Source organism: Mauremys mutica, chromosome 24 (genome assembly GCF_020497125.1).
Source record: "Mauremys mutica isolate MM-2020 ecotype Southern chromosome 24, ASM2049712v1, whole genome shotgun sequence".
NCBI classification, from domain to species: domain Eukaryota; kingdom Metazoa; phylum Chordata; order Testudines; family Geoemydidae; genus Mauremys; species Mauremys mutica.
This window is the reverse complement of record NC_059095.1, coordinates 8,649,640-8,677,058: the sequence shown is the minus strand read 5'-3', so window position 1 is coordinate 8,677,058 and position 27,419 is coordinate 8,649,640. Positions and strand designations below refer to the sequence as shown.

At 43.3% G+C, this 27,419-nt stretch overlaps 1 protein-coding gene across 1 annotated transcript in view; it reads left to right on the top strand.

The window, feature by feature from the left end:
- The window catches only part of PIAS4 (protein inhibitor of activated STAT 4), a 34,591-nt gene that overhangs the window by 2,062 nt on the left and 5,110 nt on the right, over positions 1 to 27,419 (top strand). Inside the window, exons 2-10 of the mRNA XM_044998221.1 lie at positions 2,446 to 2,875; positions 10,895 to 10,979; positions 13,624 to 13,665; positions 14,135 to 14,225; positions 14,608 to 14,736; positions 14,825 to 14,930; positions 18,380 to 18,453; positions 18,670 to 18,830; positions 24,750 to 24,880. Of these exons, the coding sequence (XP_044854156.1) occupies positions 2,446 to 2,875; positions 10,895 to 10,979; positions 13,624 to 13,665; positions 14,135 to 14,225; positions 14,608 to 14,736; positions 14,825 to 14,930; positions 18,380 to 18,453; positions 18,670 to 18,830; positions 24,750 to 24,880 (1,249 nt within the window). The remainder of the gene's footprint in view (positions 1 to 2,445; positions 2,876 to 10,894; positions 10,980 to 13,623; positions 13,666 to 14,134; positions 14,226 to 14,607; positions 14,737 to 14,824; positions 14,931 to 18,379; positions 18,454 to 18,669; positions 18,831 to 24,749; positions 24,881 to 27,419) is intronic.

The window sequence follows — 27,419 nt, the reverse complement described above, 5'->3', positions numbered from 1 at the left end:
ATGGGACTCAGCATCTGGCAGGATTAGGCATTAAGTAATGGAATGACAGGGCAGACCCACTGAATGCTGTGAATCCTAGAACTGGCTGATGTAGGGCAGAAGTAAAATGTAGAGAACCCTGTTTTTAAATGTAGGCATAACAATGGCTGACCCCTTCTCCCTGTGTTAGGCCTTCCTCGTTGCTTATTGTGGGCAGAAGCCCACCACTCTTCTGAAAGGAAGCATCTTGAAGACTTGTTATCTGTTGCCTGGCTGTAGTGAGAATTCATTAACTTCCATGCTCCTTGAACTCACAATTTCCTGTCTTTTGTTGCTGCCCAAAGCCTACATCTATATTCATTTTAAAATGAATAATCTCACTGGCTAATGAGAACTGCATATTCATACCGCTCACTCTGAGTTAGAGGCGTGAGGTTCTAGACATCTATTTCTCTGTGCCAAAATAGCCTGTTTTGCTTTTTATTGTTTAAATCTGATAACATCGCTAGACCTGAAATCTGGGTAAATGTAAACTGCAAAAAGCAATTGAGTTAAGCACTGGTTTATATGCCTAATATACCAAGAGAACAGGAAACTGGGAACAATGAGTACAGGGATAACTCCCTTGTCTAGGGTGCTTATGCAGCTGCCTTTGCTGTAGTATCTAGGCACCATGTGATCAGTAATGTATTTATCCTCACAGTGCCCCTGTGGGGTATGGACAAGTTCCATTACCCCCATTTTACAAATGGATAAGTGATGCACAGAGACTGAGTGACTTGCTCAGGGTCACACCAGGAGCACGTGGTGGAGTAGGGAATCGCATCTGGGTCTCCCAAGTCCTAGATTGGTTCCCTAACCACTGAACATTTTTTCCTTGGTTTGTCAAAGCTCTATTCTCACCCCCCGCCCCCCTTCTTTTTCTCACTGAAGAGATAGATTCTAGAACACATCGCACTACTAAATGTCTCCTTGCACCAGATGCATTTGGGATGCATTATAGGACAGTGTCAGCGAAATAGGAAGTCCAAGGGGGTTTCACAGGAAAGGGGAAGAATAAAATGTAAGAGGTTAAGCCTGGTCTACACTTAAAATGTAGGTTGACATATCTGTGGCACTCGGGTGAAAAATCAGCACCCATGAACACCATACTTATGCCCACCTAACCTCCAGTGTAGACCCAGCTAAGTCGAGGGAAAAATGCTTCCATCATCCTAGCTACCATCGGTCAGGAATGTTGTGTTCCTGCAGTGACCAAAAAACTCCTTCTGTCATTGTAGGCTGTGTCTACATTATAGGGTTATGCCGGCAGAGGTAGAGTGCCATAGCTATGCTGCTGTAGTCCCATAGTGTAGATGTGACCTTAATTTCACGCCCCACAAATACTGTTAATGAATATTTCTGGATTTAAATCAGTTGCCATTTTCCTTTAAAAGTTGGCCTGTTAATTTTTTCAATGAACAGCAAGAACATTATTTTCAACCTATTTTGGTAAATTAATTAATCTGATTTCTGTATGTCTTTTCCATATCATCAGAAAATAAATATGGAAAACACCTAGTGGGTGTTGATTCCATCCCCTGCACCTGGACATGTAGGAGTGTTTTCTGGAAAATTTCTCCTGAATTTTTCACAAACCAGTGAGCAAGCTGCAAGAATAAATGCAAATGTTCAAACATATTTTCAGGGCTCAAAAAAACACTGTCTTCACCCTGGGTGTATGTGAAGCTTTTTTGGCAATGAGGAAGGGCTTTAACAATCAGTCTCTGCAGAATGTGAGCATTCATTTTAATTAATATTTTCTGGCTCTTATCCTTATGAAGACAATCTTCCAAGCATAGATCAATCCTGTGTTGTCTTTGAGCCTACAGATAGCCCCAGTTCCCTCTGAGCTTCCCCAGTCAGAAGAGAACGAAGTTGACAAGACTGGTCGGTTTCAGTGTTGTTCAAAACCTTAGGATCAGCCTTGAAATTAGTAGTTTCATGGTGCTCCCTCAGAGCAGTAACAGAAGGAGGCACTGGTCCTATTCACAGGAGAGCTGATTGAAGGGAGTGGGCTGAAGTAGCTAATAACCCGGAATACACTTGCTTTTCCAGCAACCTGATGCAAGATATTTAGTATCCTTGTGATTGACACTGTTTCCAGGTGTTACCATGAGATTACTTTGTATTTATCACAGATTTTTTTTATAGCAATTCAGTGACTACTTGTCACTGCCTTTGTATCTGTGTATACTGGATGATGATCAGTAGGTCTACTGTGTATTCCCATTGCACAAACAAGTGTCTAGGCATGACACAGTAACTAGCTGAAAACTAGGTGATTTAAATAGAAGGCTCAGTGTCACTTTGCAAGTGAATTTTAATCTTTTGAGTTCCAGGGTACAGTCTTTGGAGAGAATTGTCACTTGATCTATTTATAGCTCCAAGAATCTTTTACTTTAATTTTTTACCTTTATTTCCTAGAACATGGTGATGAGTTTCAGAGTCTCAGATCTTCAGATGTTACTGGGTTTTGTTGGCCGGAGTAAGAGTGGACTTAAACACGAGCTGGTCACTAGAGCGTTGCAGCTGGTCCAGTTTGATTGTAGCCCTGAAGTTTTCAAGAAAATTAAAGAGCTCTATGAGACTCGCTATGCCAAGAAGAGCTCTGAACCGGGACAGCCACAGCAGCACCGACCTCCAGAGACACTCTCCATACATTCTTCCTATGACCGTGGGAGCACTGTTGCTAGGACTTCTCTTTCCACGCCTAACATTGACTATCCTGCACTCTATGGGAAATACCTTAACGGACTGGGGAGGTTACCACCCAAAGTTGTAAAGCCTGAAGTTCGGCTGGTGAAACTTCCCTTCTATACCACCTTGGATGAACTGCTGAAGCCAACAGAGCTAGGTGAGTCTCTCTCAAATGCAAATACAATGCTAATGCCCAGAACTCCGTCTTGGAAAGGATGGTGAAAAAGCATGCAAATTTTGAAATGATGGCAGCATTTTTGGTGAGCAGTGAGGCCACATGAGAGAGAGAGAGAGAGAAAATCAGTGGGTTCTCTTTTAGTTGATGTCTATTCAGAATATTCCTAGATTAATTTTTGTTGCTTTTTTTTTAACCTTTCTTAAAGCAGGAGCTGCAGTCACTTATCAAAGTGACTTGAAAGCCGGTCCTGTTTTGCTGTAGCTTTTGTATCCTTCGCTGCCTTTTTAACATATTGCATCCTTGCGTACTGAATCATAATCTGTTCTTGCTCCAGCTAATGTAGCAGTATATTAGGGGAGCAGCTGTTTTCTCCATCATTGTCACAACTATGCTAAACTGGAACAGTGGCCCTTTCTATGCTGATACTATACTTTATCATGGCAGACTTAAAGCTTCCCACAAATAAAGAAAGATGACTTATTATTGTCTCTCACACACACACACACACACACACACACACGTCTTCTTACTTCTATAAACCTGTCATGCAGTTCTTTATGCACCATACCTTATGTTTTGAGGAGCAGCTAGAGGAGCTTGGAAGATGAAAGGAGCAACTCCTTCCACTTTGAAGCCATGATAACCAGAGTCTGGGTTATCGTTATGGTTCTAGGTAGTGATGAGCATTGCCATAACTGGCTGAAATGTGTGGTGTGGTTTTTTTGTGTGTGTGACATAGGCAAAATGGGCCTTTTTGCTATGGTTGTGGCTCCCTTTGCTTTGTGAGCCATCAAACTACTCCCATCTTCAATGGCCCATAGAGTAAACATGGTTGCCTCAGGCCTTGTTACAAAATGGACCTTGTTCTGAGCAAAATAAAGACGGAATTTGAGGATCTCCCGTTGCTGGAAAGGCTTGATCCTAATGTGCAGAGAAATGAAAGCAGTGTTGATAAATGAAGGTAATGTTATCTTACCAAGATGCAGCTAGATGAACTGCTGCAGTGTCTGAACATGGACTGGAAATTTGAAGGCATGTGGGAAGCAGCCATTGCTGAATAGCCTCACTAGGCAGAAGTGTGGATTTGTTTCTCTAATGTGGACATAAAAGGCACTTTCTTTAACCATGTTATGTGGCTCTGAGAAACCTGCCAGAACACAAATCAGATAATACTTAAACTGTCCTCTTTAATTCAAGAGAACATAAATTTTAGAAACAGGAAACAGCCATCTGGCCCTATGTGCCTGCACTTTCATAATTTCTTAATCCCATCTTCCTGCTTTTTTCATCATAACCCTTCACTCCCTTCCGCCTTCACAAACTAGGCTGGGTATCCCTTGAGGTTATTTATATCCTCTGTTTCAGTTGCCTTCCCTGTTAACTTATTCCATATGTTTATTACTCCTTGTGGAGTTTCCCTGTTTACTCTTATTTTCCATATTTCTTAGCTTCTGGACTACTTACCAGTATAAAAAGAGAACTATGACTATATTATACAGGCTTCAGATGTACGTGATTTGCCTGCATAAGAAGGCAGTATAGACGTTAAGGCTGTGATGACTTAAACAGAGTTTTAGAAATTGGCTAATTCAGTCTTGAACACTGTGTGCCAGTCCACTGGAAACACAAATGAAATGTAATTTAATATTTTGAAGGGGGAGAAAAAAGATTTTTTTTTTCCTGCTACAACCCCATCTCCTATATATAGCTCCAAGAAGGAATGGAAGCATCTAGAGATGAGGAGAAATATATTTAGCCTGATTACCAGAGGGCACTGAAGTTTAACAATACATAGATGTTCCATGTCAGACCAGATCTTTGGTTTGACTAGATTGGCATCCTACTCCGTATGAAAACTACAACCTCCAGAAGTCCTCTTGTTCCCTGGGCATGTTTGACAAATTTTCTCTTTTGTAATTTGTGCTTCATCTGTGGGACTTGCTATAGGGCAGCTAGTGTGGAACAGATGCTCTTTTTTAAACCTGATTTATCACTCCGAATCCACACTGAAATATAGATTATTTATAGTTCTTCTTCATCTTTCCAACTCTGCATGTCCGGCATTGGTGGTGGTGGGGAATACAATTGCTGGGTATCATTAACGGGGAGCAAGCCCAGTATATGATCCCTGGCTGCTTCAGCATGGCAGAATGTCTGTGGTGTACTCGTTCATTTTGATGACTGGAAATGAGACTAGTAGGCATCTCTACTGAGATCTGGTTCTGGACTCTGGCTCTCCAAGCATTAACATTAGCAGAGGTGATAGATATCACAGTGGCTAACTTTTGTACTTGGCTCAGTAAGATTCCGGTTATCCTAACCCAAGAAAAATGCTCATCAGTGTGCTAGTGAACTGTACTCACAAATACACACTAATAGTTTGTGTTTTGGAAACTGACGTGTTGACAATTTAACTCCAAGAGTATTAAGTTAAGAATACCAAAGCAAAGTTCGATGTCTATGTAGTTCTATTTGATGAGACTGGAAAAAAAAGAATAAAGAAGAATAAAGGCTTATCAGTTGCTTTGGTTTACAGTATCTTCTTAACTTTACACCTTTTGTTAAAGCAGAGCAACTTCTGTGTACAGACTAATCCTGAGAGCTATTCTGTAGAAAATTCAAATGCTACTGGTGGTATGCCATAGAAATATCTGAGATCACAGACCCATTTCACATGGACATCATAATGTGCCCTGGGTAAATGTCCTGCTACAGAAGACATCTTAAGCATATGTAGTGTGATGAGGGAAACCAGGGAATTGTAACTTTTGTGTATTTCCACAATTTTTAAATAGAAGGATCTTTGTTAATCAAAAGCTAATATGTGCTGAGAAACAAGTCTCCTTGAAATGATCACATTGAGATCAAAAGGTGGGCTATATTTAATTTAGAATCATAGAATATCAGGGTTGGAAGGGACCTCAGGAGGTCATCTAGTCCAACCCCCTGCTCAAAGCAGGACCAGTTCCCAACTAAATCATCCCAGCCAATGATCTCTACCATTGTTGTATGCAGTGGGGTAGCCGTTTGGGTCCCAGGGTATTAGAGAGACAAGGTGGGTGAGGTAGTATCTTTTATTGCGCCAACTTCTGTTGGTTAGCGAGACAAGTTTTTAAGCTTACACAGAGCTCTTTTCACCTGAAGAAGAGCTCTGTGTAAGCTCGAAAGCTTGTCTCTCATGAACAGAAATTAAAAGATATTACATCACGCACCTTGTGTCTTTAGGCAAACATGCTTTTCTCTGCAGGAGAGTGTCAGATTACTATGCCTGCAGACAAAGATACAGCTTCAGGTGTTGGGGCAAGGAGACTTGAAGTGTTTTGTGAACCAGGTAACATTCCATATTTGGTAACTACATAAACACACAAGTAATACCAATTCAGTTTAGTAATGGATTGAATTAAATCATCACAGCTTCCTTGTATGGACACTTCTAAATTGGTTTAAGATTGTCCACGCAAGGTAGTTGTGCTGGTTTAGTTGAATCAGTACAGCTTGTGTGTAGACAAGGCCTAAAACCTAGTATTTGCTGACAGGATGTATTTGTAGATTTCCTTAGCCATACTGTGGCTTTCAGTAAATGCCTTGGTTTTTATCAAAGATGAACATGGTTTGGTAATAGTGAAATGTGGTGTGGTAGGGAATTTTGGTTGGCTCTCCTGAGGGGGGAGAGGGTGTGACAGCCTACATGCTTATTGTGGATGCATAGTGCTGCGGTCTTTGCTTGGAGGCAGTGCCTGAGGAGGATCTGCTGGTGTCATTGTGGGAACAGAGGGCTGCATAATCTGTGTGTTTCAGCCACTGTCAGAGTAAACTGTATCTCAGTTTGATACCTTTTGATGGTATCTACTTGGCAATTTGTATACTGCTTTTTATCTAGCCGTGAGTAATAAAATAGACAGTGTTATTTCCTGCCCTGTTGAAGATCAAGCTCAGTCCCTGTGTATATTCAGTCTGTCTTGGGGTATGTCTACACTGCAATTAAAAACCTGCGGCTCAGGCTGGCGTGGCTCAGTCTAATGGGCTGTTTAATTGCAGTATAGATGTTCAAGCTCAGGTTGGAGCCTGGGCTCTATCACCATGAGCTCTGACTCCAGCCCGAGCCTGAAATTTAACAAACCACTTAGCCATAACTCTGCGAGCCTGAGTCAGCTGGCACAGGCCAGCCACTGGTGTCTAATTGCAGGTATCTGTGGTGGCTGAGGCAACTGTATTCTCTTGATTGCAAAACACACATCCCTGCATTTGACATTCTCTGAGAAATCCTCCCAAGAGCATATTTGCAAGCCATTGGTTCAGTTCTCTCTCGGGGCTAGTTCTCTGAGGTGAACAAATTGGATGATTTATTGATTCATTTGGAGTTAGAATAAAAAGCACCCATCCATATTCCCTGAGAACCCTGCCAGTTACTTAAAATTATAAAAACAAACTGTAATGGGCTGTCACCTAAGTCCCAGTATGAACTCCACTACCATCCCCTTACATTAGTCAATATGTGTTTTCAAAGGTCGGGGAAATGAATGGGCACTGCACCGTACTGTAAAAGGCATCAAATCTGGGCTACTTTGGATTGTGGGGTGGAAGGACACTTCAGAGCTCTGGAGCTTTTACAAAGAATCCCATGCCACCAGCCCCTTTTCTCGTATTTCAAGGGGGAGAATCTAGCGTTGCCTCCACTGACCACAACTATGGTAATATGTCGCAGAAAGAGAGGTGGTGACTTAGGTAATAGGCTCCCAGGCTATTAAATATGATGCACTGATGCAACATACAGCTTGGTGTAGGGAAATCCTAAAACTAACAATCCTACTGACATTAAAGAGCTTTAAGTGATCATGGTCAGCTGTTCTCAAACTGGCTTGTGGGTTGGCTTCTCAGAATAAGAATCCATTATAATTATAATTGGACTAAAATTCTAAAGGGCTATGCCGTGTACTTGTGAGTGTTAGAGATTGTATGTCTTAAAGTCTGAGATTTGCTGATCTAGCTCAAACTTCATAATTAATTGACTTCTTTATAGCTTCCTATCCTGGGGTTTTAACAGAAATTCATCCCAGCAAGTCACAAAAGCCACATAGATCAGAAAAGCTTAACTTAGTTCACTTTCAGAAAAGGCTTTTGGCTGAAACTCATTTTTGATTAAAAGTGCCCAACTCGAAGTATTGAATAGTTTTACATGGCTTTTTTTTCTGATGGCCAAGGTTGTACTTGGTTGTGCCGTAGCAAAAAGACTCTGGAATTCATCCGAGTTGTTTAATACTTACAGTAAGTCTTTTGAAAGGCACTACAGTCTCATGCTTCAGGTCATAAACCAACTTCTAGTTGAGATCCGGTTAGAATTCTCCCTTGGGACAGATTATCCCATAACTTACTGAACGGTTTTTCCCCACTCTCCCTTCGCACTCCCCCAACACACACACACCTTCCTCTGAAGTATCTGGTACTGGCCACGGTTGGTGGAATACTGGAGTAGATGCTTTTTTTTTTTTCTAGCTTCTTTTGGATCAGGAATAGCTAAGAGTCCTTCACTCACATCAGTCTCTAACGGCCTCCTCTGGTCCACCCAGTAGATGTATTGACTGACTGTGGATGAGAGGAGCCTAACTCTCTGCCAGGAAAGCTGAGTTGCCCAGCTCCTTCATGGAGAGGAATAAAGAAAGATCAAAGGGACCCAGGTGGCTCAGGTCTCTTAATTCTGTTTCCTTTCCTCTTTCCTTCTGCAGCTAGTGGGCTATCCTTGAAAGGGAGGGTTTGCTTTGATATTGCTTTTCCTATGGAGCTGGTTGCACAGTCATATTGACTAGGGCTGCTGTTGCTTCAGTCTCTGATTTGTGGTCTGAGGAAAGCACTGCTATGTTGCCTAACAATCATACTTGTTTTCTTCCCCAGCCTCTGGCAGGACTAGTAGCCCAATTACATTTGAGTGACAAGGGAAAGAGGTAATCTTGGTGTGACACCTCACCCATGGTGCCTGCCAGAAGCCATTTGGCATGTTGTAGAAGTAGGCCTTTTATGCATTTTTGAGGTAGGTGGTATGCTAGATATCTTGCTGCTGGGAGATACTTTGATGAAGAGAGATGATCCTAACCTCACATGAAAACCGAATCCTACAGTGATGATGGGATAAATGGCTGGAAACTGCTTGGGTCATGGCTTTGCTGCTGATGCTGAGGTTTGTACTCTCAATTGGAGTACAGGCATTGCTTTTGGAAAAGGTGGCTGCTTTGGAAAAGAAGAGGGATTCTTGCAGGGTGGATTGATTTTTTTTTTTTTAATAAAAGTAATTTAAATCACCAAGCAGGAAACCTTGATTTGACTCATTGATTTTAATTGTTTTGTATTTGTACTTTTTAGTTAATTTCTGAAGAGGTTAATTCTCACTGTTGTAATTTGGAAACTTTTTGAAAGCCAGCAGGATACCCTGTACACATTTAAGCAATTGCGTGAACTTCGTATACATTTATTCAGATTTGTAATTGACTTTTTATTGCATTAGAAAATGGTGAATGAAATATTTATTTATTAGATTCATTTTTACTTGTGGTTTGTGTCAAGCTACATTTGCATGGAAATTGGAGTTCAACTGAAAATGCACTAAGGCAACTTTTTAAAAATTTGTTTAATTATTTGCATTTAAAATTAATTTATTAAAGGAAGTATTATTTGCAGTTGGTGAGTTGGTCTCTGGTCACCATGTCATTCAAGATTTTAGAACTAGTAGATCTCATCCTCATACCTAGTTTTTATTCATAGATCAAAAGAGGTAAACTAGCTTTCCTGCAACTCCCAATCCGTTTTTCAAATTTGAATGAACTAGTCTTTGAACTGATCTAGTCTAATAAACTGAATTGAAGAAAATATTCTCACTGTACCTGCAGAAGAGGCCACTGCTGGTTAGCACTTTAGGTAATGAGTGCTTGGCCAATGAGATTTGCTGCCTCTAAATTGGTCAGCAACTGGGGATAGGAGGAATATCCCCTTCAGACCCTCCCATGATGTGGTGCATAATATACAGGGGGGTCAGCCAGATGATCTGGTGGTCCCTTTCTGGCTTTAAACTGACTTCCTCCAGTGCAGTGGTTTGGCTTTCTTTAAAATTTCATCCACAAACATGTACTGCTTGAATGTTGTGCAGTGCGAGATATCTTAATACCTTAGAGTAAGGTTAGGCCTTAACATAGCTGTCATAATTTCTATTTTAATTAAGCTTGTTTTAAAAAAAGAAAAATATATTTCATTTGGTTTTTTTTATTAAAATTAAACTGACTTTTTTTTAAAATCCAGTTTTTGTCCACTCTGGGTTGTGGCTAACAGTATCTCCTTAGCTGTCTACAGATCATTATATTACTGTACCTAAAACTGCACTATTAACTTAATGCATTTGTTGACACCTCTTTTCTCTGCCCTTTGGGGCCAGCCTTCTGATGCTATCTTATCACCTGATGTTGATGATTGCTTCTTTCCTTTTCCACAGCCAGTCTAATGGTCCCATCTATAAATACTTTCATGTTATGCATTGACACGTCCTTACATTCCTCCCCCGAGTTCTGTCTTCATGCTGTGATTCCACTCATAATGTGCTCTTATTTTAAAGTGTACACCTGTTGCCTGATTGGGAAGTTGAAGGAACACATTACAAAATGGGTGGGACAAATTCCACAGCACGTTAGTTGCCCTGGTAACAAAACAGGCAGGCAAGGAGTGAGCAGTGCATTTTGATCAATGGTGCAAAGACATTTGTCTCACAAATCTCTCCTTTCATTATCCCACCATGACAAGGTGCCCTTTTTTTGGACTATTCATGCATCTCTTTGGCTTTATAGGAGCATCCTCTAATCCCGGCAGACGACGACTTCTCCAATGCCAATTCAAAGAAACAAATGATGGGTGTATTGCTAAACAGAAAGTGAAATGAGGGATAGGACACTACTCATTTCAGTAGCACTTGGATGTACATTGGAGTGTAAAGTCTCCTCTCTTTCTTCTCCTTCTCTTCAGTCCCACAGAATAACGAGAAGCTTCAGGAGAGTCCGTGCATTTTTGCACTGACGTCAAGACAAGTGGAGCTGATCAGAAATTCCAGGTACTCTGTGCTGTGTATTGTTAAAACACTGTTAAATGCATAACTTCACTGACAGTCTTCCTTCCATATTGGGTCTCTGTTCTCTGCCTGGTAACACTGCTCACTTGAGAACACCAGCAGACAGGCTTTCCCCAACATGAGGCTCTTAACCATTTTTGGCACTGTCCAATCTGTCTTGGTCTCAAGTTTAGGCAGGGCAATTATTGAGGTCTTGAAACTTCTCTCTTAAGCCGAAAGTGTGAATCTGTTTGCAGAATCTTTTTTGAATCACAGGTTAAACCCTATATACTTAATGCCATTACCCAAAGATTCTTGATAATAGCTACCTGAGCAACTATCTTGCACTCTGCCACTAGGACTTCCCATGACAACTGCGTTCCTCTTCAGTGACATAACTTTCAACCCCAGGAGTGAAATACACCAGCGCGGGGAGGTAAAGCTTACTCAGCAGCTGGCCTGTGACCCTGGAACTTGCTGCCATGAGAGATCAGAATGATGACAAACCTTTTGGGCTTCTGAGTGAAATGTAAAACTCTGACACAACTTTCCCACAGTAAACAACAGAATAATAATGTCACACATCGGGGCAAGCTTCCTTCTTGAATATTTATTTTTAAGTTAAGCGCTCAAATAGTACGGCGATCCACATAGATGAAAGTAGTGCAAAGAAATGCCATTCAAAGACCACAGAGACTTGGGCAGACCTTTTGGGATGATCTAACAGAAGACTGCTAACTGTGTATCTTGAATGTGGAGAGAGGAAAAGCCAGGAATATTTGGATCTGTGAGGGGATTCTCATCACTGTAGTCTGATTAGAACATAGCATGCATTCCCTTTAGGGGTTCTAGTGAGCGCCTGACATCAGATGCAATGCTCCTTCAGGGCAGGTCCTGCCTTCTCTGACAGCAGCGAGAAGTATCTAAGGATGGTCCCTGCTGATGGACTCTTTAAAGCTGTCAGAGTAACTCTCTTTCCTGTAAGCTATGGGCTGAACTAAACCTCCTGAAAACTTTAAACAATTTAAAAGTAGGATTGGATTGCAAAACACTTTCACTGTCAAATCCAGGCTAAATTCTGAGTTTAATCTGGGCAGAAGTTAGAGTACATCTTGTGCCTGTGTCTAAAACTTTCTATTAAGAACCCCGTATTCTGCTATGCAGCTTTTCTGAAACCAGTTAATATACCGTTTGATAAAGCTAATAGCGTCAACAGGAATATTCCTTTGGTACCATAATGCTCCGATTCCTTTATTTGAAAGAGCAGTTTTAGTTTACTAATCGAATGAAGAGGGTGTTATAGAGACATTGTCAGCCTAGGCATAGTGGGGGGCGGAGAGTGGGAATGTTTTACAAAATCTCATCTGCCTGGAAATGTTTCCAGTCACTTAATATTTTGATGAAGACAGATACTTTCCTTTAAACATTTCTCTGCAATTTTGGAAACCCAAATACCAAAACCTTGGTCTAGTGCATGAGAGCTGGAAAATGAAACTAACCAGACTGTTCCTATTTTCCAAAACAAGTGAAATTTTAAAAGTACAGGAACTCCTCACTTAAAGTCGTCCCAGTTAACATTGTTTTGATGTTAAGTTGCTGATCAATTAGGGAACATGCTCGTTTAAAGTTGTGAAATGCTCCCTTCTAATGTCGTTTGGCAGCCGCCTGTTTTGTCCACGGCTTGCAGGAAGAGCAGCCTGTTGCAGCTAGCTGGTGGGTGGTTGGAACCAGGGTGGACCAGCAGCCCCCCTATCAGCTCCTCACTCCCCTAAATTCCCTGTGCAGCAGCTGGCCCTCCCCCCACTGCCATGTGCTGCTCCTGCCCTCTGCCCTGGAGCTGCTCCCAGAGACCCTTGCTTGCTGTACGGGGGAGGGGGACTAATGTCAGGGTGTCTCCCCTTTCCTCCACTCCTGCACCCTGCTTACCCCATCTTCCATAGAACGGGGGGTGGGGGGGGGGAGACAGGACGGAGGGAGCTTCTAGGCAGTAGCTGCTGGTCTCAGGTCTCAGTAAGCTGATTTAATTAACAAGGCAGTGTACTTAAGCTTGGGGTCAGCTACTTAAAGGGGAAATGCGCCTTTTTTTCTCTCTCACACAGGGTGTCTCTCTGTCTGCCCTCCTTCCTTTCCTGCTGCCTTGTAGAGTGTTGAGAGTTAACCCTTGAGGGCTCAGTCAATTGCTAGTTCATTTAGCAGTAAGGCATTCCCTGGGAAATATCCCACCCTCCGACTCCTCCACCTCAACCAAGCTTCACAATCATCATCACGGTATACCAGTATTAAATTGTTTAAAACTTATTCTGTGTGTGTAAGAGAGAGAGATCCATCTCTCTTCTATCATTCATATTTAGATATAGATATAGATAATATATAAAATCTTTTGTCTGCTGAAAAATTTCCCTGGAACCTAACTCCCTCATTTACATCCATTCTTATGGGGAAATTGGATTCGCTTAACATCATTTTGCTTAAAGTTGCATTTTTCAGGAACATAACTAGAATGTTAAGTGAGGAGTTACTGTAAATGTCACAAACCCTGACAAGCGATTTAAAAAAAAAAATCTGTAATAGCTTTAGGTTATTTGTTGATTGGATAAAGAAGAAAACTGAGGTTTTGTTAAATGAAAGTCTGTTTTGTTTTTACCAGGGAGTTGCAAGCCGGTGTGAAATCTGTTCAGGTTGTGCTAAGGTAAGTCTGAATACCATGAAATTAATTAAACCCATGAGGCAGCAAACTAGGGGAGGGAGATCACTAGTACAACATAGTAACAGTTTCAATGCTCTGTGTTCAGTAGCTACAAAATAACGGATCACTTTAAGCAAGTCCCTTGTTTGCAAGGATAGCACAAGCATCTTGCAACATAACTTTCTGCTGCATTGACCCTCTTGGTTCTCTGCAGATGATATTTGAGTTATTGCTTTAATAGAAACTGCTGGCTACGTAGCATTCTGCTGTGAAGCCGAATTTGAAGTCTATATCATGTCCTCAGTAGAGATTCCTGGGTGTAATGGGTTTGGTTTGACTAGATGACAAGCATAGTTTAGTGTGGGTGATATTCCTAGCTGGCTGCTGTTGAAGTCAATAGTATTTATTAGGGTAGAGATCTTTTAAATCGCATATGGGATGTAGACATTTAAAGGTCACTATTTCTCTCCAGAATCTGCTACACGGACACTAGTTCCCCGCAGGAGGATCAGTACCCTCCAAACATCGCAGTAAAAGTGAATCATAGTTACTGCTCAGTGCCGGTAAGTCAACCCAGCCATGAAGTGTCACTTTGCAGCCCAGGGAGAATGTGTGTGATTTAAATGGTTCTGTTTTATTCTGGAAATTATCTGGTGAATACAGACAGGGAGCTGCAGTGCTAAAAATAGATTGTTTTGACTTTGAAGCGCATTGTGTAATGGATTTGGTTTGTAGAGTTCATTAACAGTATTCTTGCAAAACTGCCATGAAAGTGCAGTGTCAACTTCCCTGCTTTTTTACTATGACTTGATAATCTCATCCAAAAAAGTTACTCTGTGCATGAGTAGAATTTTTCAAGGCTGATGTCCTTGTGGATTTTTTTCCTTTTCAGCTACAGCAGTCTCTCTAATAAAATAAAGAGAAAAATGTCTGTCTTTGCTATAGGGCTACTACCCATCTAACAAGCCTGGAGTGGAGCCTAAAAGGCCCTGTCGTCCTATTAACCTCACGCATCTCATGTACCTGTCTGCAGCGACCAATCGAATCACGGTTACGTGGGGGAATTATGGAAAGGTAAATGACTGCGTGACTTGGGAAATAAACGAGCATGTGTGTGGAGCGTGCCCTTTCTCTTCATCCTGTCCCTTTCCTTTCTGTTTAGAGTTATTCAGTGGGTCTATACCTAGTGCGGCAAATGACCTCAGCGGAATTGCTGCAGAGGTTGAAAACCATTGGAATCAAACATCCAGAGCTCTGCAAGGCACTCGGTAAGTCCATGTCATTGTTAAAGTTCATGCAGTCTTCATCAGACTGGACAGTCTGAGAAGTCGGGCTACTAAAAATTTGTGCGGAAACGATTGTCATTCTATAGAATCTTTCTCTGCAATTCTATAAAATCAGTTGTCAAATTTGAGTGACCTTGCTAAGCTGTGTATTAGGCACATTATCAGATTGCCCCAGATCTGTGCAGAGATTTTTGCAGCACTTTTCATGTGACTATACAGATAAATTATGACCTAATTTAGTTGGATTTAGAATTCATTCCCAGGTCATATTATGGTGAGTGATGCTGAGGGTCAGTGTCATTCTGATGAGTGGTTTCCTGCCTTCAGCTGAATAATTATGAATGGATGAATGTTGCCAGAGCACTTGCAGGATCTCCAGAGGAAATTTTTGGAGCAAAGAACTCTTATGTGGAGATGTCCTGCTGTCAATCCCCCTGTGTTTGAGAGCAGGAGTTCGCAGCACCTCTTTCAAATGCGATATAGATCTTTAGAAAAGAGGTGATCCTTGATCGAACCCATTCAGATAGATCATGGTATTGGGTAAATGCAGAACCTTATTGGAAATCTTGGGAAATTACCTTTCAAAGGCAAGGCCAGACCGTCAGTTTCTAATAGTCCGAGGAACTTACTTCCAGTCATTCAGTGATTCCAAATTATATTATGACATAATGACCGTAGCACTTAATTCTGTATAAGAAGACAACTTAAAAAAAACATGCTGTGGTATTCTATACTACCACAGACTGCACTTACCAGGCTTAGGGGGCACAATTTCAAAAAAGGCCTATTTAATGTATAGGGGAAAAACGCATGTTCAGATGTATCAGGTCCTTGTAGCCTGGTCACTAGCTACAGATGACTGATTATATTGAAAAGAGAGAATTCAGCATTCCTTTAGGAGGTGCAGTGTGGCCTAGTTGATAGAGCACTGGGTTTGGAATCAAGAGGCCTGGGTTCTATTCCCAGTTCTGTCACTGGCCTGCTGGGTGACCTTGGGCTTGTCACTTCCTGCTCTGTGCCTCAGTTTCCTCATTGATAAAATGGAGCTAAAGGTACTAACTTCCTTGAAGTGTTTTGAGATCTACTGATGAAAAGCCCTAGATAAGTAGGGTGACCATATAGCAAGTGTGAAAAATTGGGGTGGGGGGTAATAGCCTATATAAGAAAAGGCCCAAAAAATCAGGACTGTCCCTATAAAATCAGGACATCTGGTCATCCTATAGATAAGACTTATTACATTGCAACAGTTCAGCCAGACTCTAGCATCCATGTGTACAACTAGCTTTAGGGTTCTTTATATGGGTCCAAATATACCTTTTTTGTACCGTGCCCCTCGCTCCCATCCCTGCCCAGGTGTGGGGCAGATGAACATGCTGATCTCTTCCAACTCAACATTCGGACAGTGGTTTTGGCACAATTGTGCCTAAATAACCAATGGTCCTACGTGATTGATGGACATCTGCAGAACTGTTGCATATTTGCTTATGGCAATAAGGGGAAGGAAAATGGTAACCAGCTAAGAGTTTGGCAGTCACTGGTTGTTGTGAGGCTTAGCTACCTAGCATAGCTGAAGCAGCGGTTGTGGATTGCATTCCCATTTCCCCTAGCCGTTAGTGCTGTAAATAAAACCAGAGCCCATCATTCCTCTTTGAGCCCAGTTTTAGTGAAACAGGACTGTGGGTAATCAAGAGTAGAATGGCTCTTCCTTTCAAAACTCGTGCTTACAATATATCCCTTCAAAGTCTGGAAGCATCATGCAAATATTCTACAAACAAGATTTCCTGCCTTTACTGTTCGCAAGCTTATTTTTGTCATCACCTCTAACTCCAGTGGGATAGTTTAATAAAAACCTTGGCTTCATTTGGCTGGCAGAGGTGGATTACTTTTGTTAAATTCTTAACCCTGGAGTCATCTTTCTTTTGTTTCGTTTCCCTGGTCATGTTATGAGCTAATGAGAAACACCATCACTTTGGCTTTACACAAACTCATTTTTTGTGGGCATCTGAATCTGCCACATCCAGGTATCTTGTAAACCCTGCTACGATAGCTCACCAGTGCATTCTACAATGGTTTCGGATTCTGATCACCTCTCTATTTCATTAACCACTAACACTGCCCTTTAACTCCACTTGCTTACCAGGGCTGACTTATCTTCCTCTGCATATGTTTCTGTTGACTTCTGTAAGAGCACTTTCTGAAATCCGGTACTCAGGTGCCTAACTGTGGAGTTGAGAGCCAAAGTTTCGTCACCCATTTTAAAGAAAATTCTTGATGCTAGTTAGCTCCTAGGATATAGTTGTTCTCATTTCCCATGATCTGCTGGACTGGATGGAAAATAAATTTAACTGTTTGCAGCATTTAATGCTCGGTTTTCTCATAAAACAATACTATACAACCCCACCAGCCGTTATGTTTTAGTTGTAAAGCAACATCTCAACATAGAGCTGTTTTTTGTTTCAAAATGCATAAAGATTCTATATCGAGTTGTGTTTTATGATGGTCTGAAACAGCCAAGGTAATCACCCTTACCCAAAGAGAGATGATGGAAATGTAATAAACGTGTATGAACAGCAATGCTAGTGGCAGCTTTTGTAATGTTTCTGGCGTGATTTGTTTAGGGACAGTATTCTGTGTTCATTCAGCACCTGTTTGATGAAAAATGTCCCTCCAAAAGATGTAAATGGTTGTCTCCCTGTGGCCTCTGCAGTCACGTAGGCCCCCACATCTCACCTGCCAGCTAGAGCATCATCCTTGATTCTGTCTGTCCCACCAGATTTTTACATGGGTGAGCTTCAGCAGAGACTGAACTCCCTACCTCCTCTCCTAATGTGTCGATTCCTTCCAAATATGCCTATTCCCTCCTTGGAAAATGGCATTTTGGCCAGACCTCCTGCCTTGCTCTCTGGCTTTGCATGTTAATCTCCCAGACGTGACGACAGCCTGCTGCAGTGCAGAAACTGGCCAGTATGCCCGCAGCCCAGCTTGTTGGTCAGCTCCAGAGTTGTATCCCGTTGGGGTCTGGCTAGAGCTAGTCTGTTCAGCTCAGATGAGACTAAGAGGGTCAGTTGGACTAGGAGTCCTGCTGCCTCGCTATCTCCTGGGCGTGCCCCATTATAGTCGTGTCACTCTGTATTGTACTATATTTTTTTTAAAGTGGGTGTGGCCCTAGTTTGAATGCCATGTTCCTTGTCCAGTATCTGCCCTGATGTTGCAGTGATGTGACCCACTACCACCTCCCACCCTGTTGTCCCAGCTCTCCATGGTTGACTGAGCCGCTTGCATATTGCGGAGTATTTACCACATCCTCCCCTGGCATCAGCAGGTTTTTCCCCATGTGACAATCGCAGACACTTGCCTCTTATACTCCATGTTATTTCTAGGTTTAAAACGGGCTGCTTTAATTTTATCCCCTCTTGTCTTCCTGAATACAGTAAAAGAGAAATTACGTTTGGATCCAGACAGTGAAATTGCTACTACAGGTGTTCGAGTCTCGCTCATCTGCCCGGTAAGTCGCTGCCCAGCAATCCAGGCCGTTAACATTAGCTCTCCTATTTATCTGTCCAAACCATCTTTACAGGATAATCATCTTTTTCACCAAAACCATCTAGAAGCAGTTTCTTGTGTATTTGCACATGGCACCAGTATCCCATTTTGGAAGGGGAAGCATCTAGTGATACAATGGTGGGATGGGTCACTGGTCTGTCTGCTCTTGGTCCCGTAGCTGGTGAAGATGCGTCTGTCTGTCCCATGCCGGGCTGAGACCTGTGCACACCTACAGTGCTTCGATGCAGTCTTCTACCTCCAGATGAATGAGAAGAAGCCCACTTGGATGTGTCCTGTGTGTGACAAACCAGCACCCTATGACCAGCTAATAATTGATGGGTGAGTTCCTACGCTCCTTCCTCTTCTGCCCCTTTGGTTATTCCTCCCCACCCTCTTCCACGTTGGGCTCATGCTCTGGTTTTTAAGGCCTTCTAGCTGATCCACCTCCATTTCAAAATTGTTTTTAAGTTTAAAATATATAATTGCTCCGTAGGCACGTAAGAGACTAACCTCCCCGTTACTGGTGGTAGTGGGTTTGCGTGAGACTCGGTCGTTAGTCTTTGCTTCTTGATTCTGTAGCTTCCCATCAGCGCGCTCTGAAACTCATACAACCATCTTCATTTTTCATCTTGGTGACCGCAAAAGCTAGGATGCTTTGCTCTTTTCCATGCAGTGACTGATTGTCATTTACACTCCCTAGAGTAAAACTACTTTACACACTCCTGACAAGACAGGCTGCCTTCGGCATGCACTCTTCTCCCACTCCTTCGTTAAGGGCCTGATCATGCAGTACCTCACAAGCAGTTCTCAGCACGTCATAAGTATGTGCCAACCATTAATCCAGGTGTCATTAGATGCAGAGCTAGCACATCTGAGATGGAGGTATGAATGCAGTTATAAACCAGTGCGCTGTGGGTACATTTTTTTTTTTTTGGATACTCCACCTGCAAACTGTGCAAATAGTATCTGTAGCAGTAGGCTGCAAACTCCTTAAAGTCCTTAGAAAAAGCTTTGCTGGCAATTTTTATATTATGAGTTCCTATAAAAGGAACAAGATATGGGGTTGGAATCTCTGTAGGGGCATATTGAAGGTATTTTGGGCACCTTATTTATGAATACCCACACTTCCAAAGGTTTGGGGTTCTTGTAAGCTTAGCGTGGAATTTTTCCTGGCTTTTTAGCCATTGTTTTTACTAATATGTTCTTGAAATGATTTTATTTTTACTTTTTGATTCTTTTGGTCTGGGTTCATCAAAGCAGTTTAGGGTTGTAGTCTTGCATCGTTCAGCATTAATCCAGGCTCTTCCCTGCCTGTAGATGGAGACAGTACAACAAAGATGCTTTTATAATGTTCTTCCATGAATAAAAGGAGCTTGTTGGTTCATGGTTCTAGCAGTATCTGCCTCCAATAACCTTACTTTGGTAGGTTCAAAGAACCTCAAGCTGTTAAGCATTGAATCATCTTTGTTATAATGTCACACTAGTTGTTTGTGCTGCTTTCTGAGAGGAGCTTTTTGTGAGTAAGCTTTAGACTTTCAGAATGAAGATCCTGTGTATTGTATCTCTAACAACATTACAAGGTCTGGCAGCACTCCCCAGCACTTACAAACAGCACAGTAAGTGCGCCAGTAGGACTCCAAAAAAGTATCTAAGGTTTGTAGAGGGCCCTGCTGAGCTCTGATCCAGCCAGTCGAGTTTGGGTCACTTTGTTAAAACAGCGTATGAAGGAGGCAGACCAGAGAACCAAGTCCAAGAGAGCCTTATGGTCCACACTGGGAGGCAGGAGGCCTGCGTTTTGTCTTCCCCAATCTGGGGCAAGGGTCTGAAGCCACAAATTTTAGGGAAGGTCCTTAGACTGGCCAACCGCAAACATCCTCTTCTTTTAGCCCCTTGTGGAGAAATATCTGTGTTTAATATATCTGGAGTAGAGTTCTTTCATTCTGTCATCTTGTGCTGCCCAATGTGTTCTTGTGGGTCCCAAACATTAGGGTGGCAATCCTAAAAGCTCATGCCTTCAGATTGTGAACCATAGTGGGTTTCTATGCCCTTTGAAAACACTTGATGAGAGAACTGGCCTGTGAGGAGCATGTCCTACAGATGCAATATTCAGTGTTGGAGTCCACATACCAGTACCAATATCTTGGGACTAGCAACAACACCATAGACATTCTCAAACGGTGGACATTTATACATCAGCCTGGAAGGGAGAAGGCTTCACAGTCTGTCTATACTTGGGCATCTGGCTGAGTCAAAGAAAGTCCTTAGCCTTGAAGACATTTAAGAATGTCAACTGCTCAAAGATTAATGCTTGATAATAGGCCAGCACCTTGGAGGGGATATGCTTCCATTGTGCATCTCAGAACAAGGTTTGATACAGTGATATTAGAAGATCATATAAAGAAACATGGAGAGATGGAACTGAGTATTATCAAGAGGATAGTCGTATCCAAGGAATGTCTGCCTCTTATCATTGAGGTATGGTTTCCATATGCAGAGCCAGGACAAGAGTCCTCTACAAGAACCACTGAATTAGCTAGTCCTGGCAACAGATGCCACTCTAAACAAGTTACAGACCTGACTAGGATTCCCAGTAGATCCAGGAACATGGGTTTAGATGCTGATCACCTTAAAGGAGAACTCAGTAAACTGGTTGCCTACTCTGCTAAGAGCAAAGGAAGGAACAAAGTGATGAATGCCATTGTTTCCTGTGTGAACAAGGCAGCACAGGAGTCAGGAAATGGCTAGGCAGCCTGACTATTCACTGAGCTCCAGTGTAGAAATTGCTGACAATTGTACAAATGGTGATGGCAACGAGGTGCAGAGTTCCTGGTTTCTGGGAAATGAACTCCCCCTTCCGATATCTCAGACCTCCTAATGGGGATTTCCCTCAACTATACTGATGGACCCAATCACAAGAGCTCAGATGAATTCTACAAAGGGCAGATGAGTGAGTATCTGTGAACTTCAACCTTGGTTATATATTCCCATGGATTTAATCATGCAGACAGTACTCGGGGCATCAAGAAATTCATAGTTACTGATCTTCTCTGGCTATTGGGACCTCCTCAGTCAATCTGAAGCAACCTAGACATAGATTACCTGTTCACTTTGCCCTGTGGCCAATACGTAGGCTTGCAAGAATTAGATTTTTCTCAGTAAATGATAAAAAATCAAAGTTACTGATATGCAAAGAAAGAAAAATGATGTTTGAGAACTTCCTAGAGTTTGATTTAAAGATATTTACTTTGTATATTTTGACGTGTTTAACAGTCATAAAGATTTCACTTTTTGAATCTTAACGTCTGCTGTCATTAAATAATTGTTTGACCCCACCTAATTTCCTGAAACTGTGGAAAATTTAAACGGATGAAAAGAGAAGAAGGTGCTTAAATAGTCTTTGAGATTATCCATCAAAATTATTAAATTCTGCCAAGCCTACCAATGCATACTCCTGGGGGAATTTTGCATCACTGTGCATGTGTGGAATTGATGTCCCCTGCAGATTTCTTTGCTTCCCCACAGAAAAATGACTTCTGACAGGAAAGCTACAAGAGTGGTCATGCGCCCCCTTCCCGACAGCACAGACAGGTTGGCTCAGGTGCCCAGAGCAGCCGGTAGAGGTGTAAATCACCACCGGAAGGGGGGGAGCTGAACAGTCATGCAAGTGAGAGACATTCTGTCCCTCTCGCTCGCTATTGCAGCATGCTCGGTGTGAAGGAGAAGAGCTTCAGGGAGTTTCTAAGGAGGTAGGAATGAGGCAGGCTCTGTCCCCTCAGGCAGAGCAGAATGTAGCAGCCTACCTGCTTAATGAATTGTTCCCATTGTCTTTTGAATTTTCCCCCCACAGGTGTATAAAACAGGTGTAAAAGTTTTAAGGCTCCTTCATATTGCCAGAAGGGGGTAAAGCAGGGCTTCTCAAAGCCGGTCTGCTGCTTGTTCAGGGAAAGCCCCTGGCGGTCCAGGCCGGTTTGTTTACCTGCCACATCCACAGGTTCGGCCGATCGTGGCTCCCACTGGCCGCTGTTCGCTTCCCACAGCCCCCATTGGCCTGGAACAGCGAACCGTGGCCAGTGGGAGCCGCGATCAGCTGAACCTGCAGATGCGGCAGGTGAACAAACCGGCCCAGACCACCAGGGGCTTTCCCTGAACAAGCGGCGGCCCGACTTTGAGAAGCACTGATGTAAAAGACAGTGTGGCCTTATAAATGCTTATTGTGCTTTCGTGATTAGAACTGGTCTACATTTTTGGACTGAAAACATTTCCTATCAAAATGTGCTCCATGAACTGTTTGCTACTGACCTTTCTGGAGATGGTCAGTAGCCAATGTAAATTGTGAGTTTGATTTCCCCAGCCCTCAGTTGTCTATGATGCAACACTGAGCATATGGCTGCATATATAAAGGATCAAACCTAGCCACATTACTGTTAGGCAAGGGGGTTTGGGGACTTTCTCCAATGCTCCCCACTCCTATGCTCCATCCATTGTATTGTAGTTTAAATTACCGAAATAATTAAAACCAGAGTGATTATATTGCATTATTTTGACAAATATGCAGAATTTTAAACTATTGTGTTCAGAATTCCCCCAGGAATAAATACAACAAGAATATCCATTCCCCTTTCTCATTTACGCCTGGCGATGGAGGACTAAAGCTTATGGAAGAAAGGGTGTTCCGCTAGTGCTACCTCCACTGGCAAAGCTTCCTTTTCTTTATTTTACAGCAGAAAACAGTGAGGTAGAGAAGATGAACTCGATCCAATCCATGCCTTTGTCATTAATCTGGCATTTCTCTAGACAGCTGAACTTTGTTCCTGTTCAGTTTTTGTAAAATTGGTAGTAATAGTCAGTCTAGGAGTAAACTAGAACGGACCATGTTGGAGTCTGATCCGGATGTTGTCCGTTTCAGCAAGCAAAGGAACACAACTCATCCAGTAAAGATCCAAGGAAGCTACTGAAGACCAAGCTAGTTGAGGGATCTCATGTAAGCCTCCCTGAACCATTTTACATCTTTAAAGTTCTATTTCTAGTATCCGTTTTGCTAGGCTAGGAGACTAGAGCTGTCCAGATCCTGTCATGAATCAAATAGCAGATCCCACTCAGTCGGGACGAAACAGTTCTCAGAAATGGTTTCACGCATCAAGGAAACTTCAAACTTTTACAAATCAAGTGTTGGTTCACCTTTGTACTGATAAAGGGAAAACTCCACAGCCTAGGCGTGAGTGATGCTTTCTCCAATCTGAATTCTAGATGCTCTGTTCCAATAACTATTAAACACCCTTGTGAGGCCAATGATGAGAAACACTTCAACAATAGTAAAGCAAATGCCCAACCTCTAAGGCATGATGAACTAGAGAGGTAGTCTCCATCTGGTTAGAGGTCCATCGCTTCATGATTAGAGATGGGTAAGGTGGCCATCTGGATCTATGCCATCATTTTTGTATTTTCAACACCGTGTGGGCTGGGCACAGAAGCTTTTTCTGATGCAGCCTCTAGCCGGGAGGACATTGCATGCATTATACTTCCCAGAGATTTCATCACTAGCTTGGGAAGTGCAGTGCCTGGACTGATAGAGTAAGAAGAGAGGAAGGCTACACTTCCTACCTGACTTTCTTAATCTGGTGGATTACTCTGTCCTTTCATAATGTAATAAATGGAATGTGTGTGCATGAGTCACCCAGTGTACGATAGATGTGGCATCATAAGAATATTGTCTGGACAGCATCACGAGGGACTTGTCTATTGGCCTCACTTCACACTTGCAGTGGGATGGGACTGTGTTCTACTGTAATTAAAATTTCAGCCTTTGGGATCTGCTGGGCTACAGGATGGGGTGTGAGGAGCTGAGTCTTTTGCATCGTGTTCAAATGTGGTCCAATAACTGAGCTGCTATCTCAGCCCACTTCCTGGTGGAAAGTCTTCATCACAACTACCACCTGTCATAAGTAACAGTAGTTGTCCTCTCCCACACCATGGGCAGCATCAACAGAGACCAAGGACTGAATTGAGCATGGAGGCTGCTCTCTGATTCATGGTTTAAGCCATGTCAGGATGGACTGGGGATGTTGGCACTGCCAATACTTGTTGTGTGGGGGTGGGGTGGGAATAGGACTTGGGTGTAGCAGCTTTTCACTACCAAATTCCCTTCCTAACATAAATGTTAGGGCCATTTAAGGTGAGGATCCATATTAGCATTCTGTCGTCAAAGGTGCTCTGCTGGTTGCCTCAAGGCTAATAGATGGCATCTTCTTTCTTCTCCAGGCTGCTATCAAAAATATTGACTGAATGCGAGGATGCAGATGAAATCGAATACCTGGTGGATGGATCCTGGTGTCCAATCAAAGCTGAGAAAGAGAGAAGCTGCAGCCCTCAGTGTCCAATATTGGTACTAGGTGAGTGTGTAGTGAGTGGGGCTAAAGATTTTAAATGCACTGAACGATGAACTGTAAAGAACATACACAGATCGGTCAATACAAAATCAGGAAGCTGGGTCAGTGTCGGAGAGTTGTCGAACACCTCATGCGCTCTGCTCAGAATACGGCTGTAAGTCAGCTAATAGGTTCCCCCATCTTTCTATACAAAAGAGTAAGTAGTATCAGAGAGGTAGTAACTGCACAGTAAGGGGATCATTCTGGTTGGGGTCCTCAAGCCCTTTGAATAGATCCCTAATGGTTTAGCTAGCATTCAAATCAGTTGTTTAGCAAAACTGGGTTATCCCTTCAAAGTGGCAGGGAACTAACCTCTTTTATATACTCACTTATGGAATAACCCTGAAATGTTCTGCCTCCACTCATGCACAGTGGAAGGCCAGACCTTCACTAGTGGTGGTTTTTACCAACAAATCAGTCTGTGTTGTTCAGTAACGTCTCTAACTGAAGTGGTCCCTTATTTTTGTGCAAATATTTCCCGAGCAAACACTAATTCTTTGAGTGGCTGCAGATGTGTGTTCCAGTCATGTGTGCACTTGTCCAAAGCACTGAAGCCAAAGAACTCTGCTTGGCAGTACCTGTTGGGGTGGTACTTGTACCCGCTGGTTGCCATAGCCCCTACCATGGCTATATAAGGAAGGCAGCGCTCTGATCCCCCTTGGTTCCTTCTCGCCCACCCGCGGCTTGAGTTGGAGCGTTCAGGTGTGGTGTCTCACCTCCTGTTCTCTATCGCAGAGTTTATTGGGGGGGAAAAAAACAAGAAATGGTTAGGTTAGTAGTACCTTAGGGTTTAGTGCCGTGTAGTTAGTTTTTAGCCAGGTGTGACACCTTCCCTGAGTTTTAAGCATTGTCCACCATGTGGAGTAGCTATCCCTACCAGTGACTCCCCCACACAGGGCCACCTGGGGGTGGGGGGCGCAAGCCGGGCAATTTGCCCCGGGCCCCACAAGCCCTGGTCCGGCAGCGGTCCGGGTCTTCAGCATTTTGGTGGCGGGGGGCCCTTCAGTCACTCCGGGTCTTCGGCGGCGGGGGGCCCTTCAGTGCTGCCAAAGGTGTGGAGTGACTGAAGGGCCCCCTGCCGCCAAAATGCTGAAGGCCTGGACCACCACCGGGTGAGTACAAGCGCCACAGCTCCCCCGCTTTGCCCCAGGCCCCCTGAATCCTCTGGGCAGCCCTGCCCACACTCAATGTTTGTGCCTTGGGCAAGGGCACATTAAGGAAAGATGCTCCATCTGTAAGTTAGAGAGAAGAGAATGCAGGTGGTTAGAACCTTGCACTTAAATTAGCACCTACTAGAGCAGAACGTGAGGCCTGCTTCAGCAGAGGGGACTGCCACAGATCATCAGGCCCCTCAGAGAGCTTGTACGGGCTGCAACTCCACAGTCATACTTGGATTCCTCGCCCGGGGGCAACAGCGATTGTTCTCCTTCCTTTGGTAATCTGAGGAAAAGCTCTCACAAAATGGACTGGAGCTGCTCCAGAACTTGGAGAGGTTCCTCCTCCCTTTCTAAGAGGAGTGTAGACTGGCACCATGAGTCTTTCAGTATGTGGGATAGAGGTGGACTATCAACCCACTCTGCAGTACCAGTGTGAAACCAGTACAGTCAACTCTGGTACCGCCTGTGGGGCATCCATTGAGCCCAGTCCCAACACCAGTGGTGTCGTCCTGGATGGTTTCCATATTGGCAGTGTGTTGTGCAGCAGTGGATTTGCTGTGCCTTTCTGTTCCTGACTCACCACTTGTTCAGGAACATTTTACAGGGGTGGCTTAGTATTCGGTGTCCTTGGCACCACTGGGACTGGCTGCAGACTGTTGTGCTGCAGACAGATCCAACCTCGTACCCATGGGGCAGGGTTGCAGTTGGCTTCCTGGTCTGTACTGTGGGGTTTGCCAGTGCTGATGCTATCTTCGGTACCGACAATGATTGCAGCGTGGTCTAACTCTGGGTCTGGGATCAACTCTGGTTTTGGTACCAATGCCCGCTTCAGTACCGAGTGGGATGCTTTTATCAGGACTGTGAGTGCCATCTCTTGCAGATGATGCAAGGCCTTTACTGGCTTCTTCTGGAGTGGCTCCTCCATTACAGTCAGACTACATGGAAGGGCCTTTAGGATCTAGTTAGGAGACCTTTCCATCTCCTTCACCTTCGCAGTCCCACTCTGAAGTCACTTAAACTTCTGAGCGATTGCCAGTGGTATGAGGATTGGTACCACTCATGCAGTAGGGATAACTGCACCTGGCCTAGCTTCTACTGGTCACTGTCATACCCTATCCAGTGGCTTACTTGGAATCCTTGGGTGGGTTCTTATTCGGGAAGGTCCCCATCTTCCTTTAAGTCCAGGGCAAGCTCACCTGTTCTCTCCCCTTCTGAGCTGCTCGTGCTTCACCATAGACTGAGGAGGCTTCCTCTTAATCAGTGCATCCTGGAACCCTCGTTATAGTCATGTATTTCCACTGCTTCCCTCTTCTTCCTTGTCACCAGATGATGCTATAGTGCTGGAT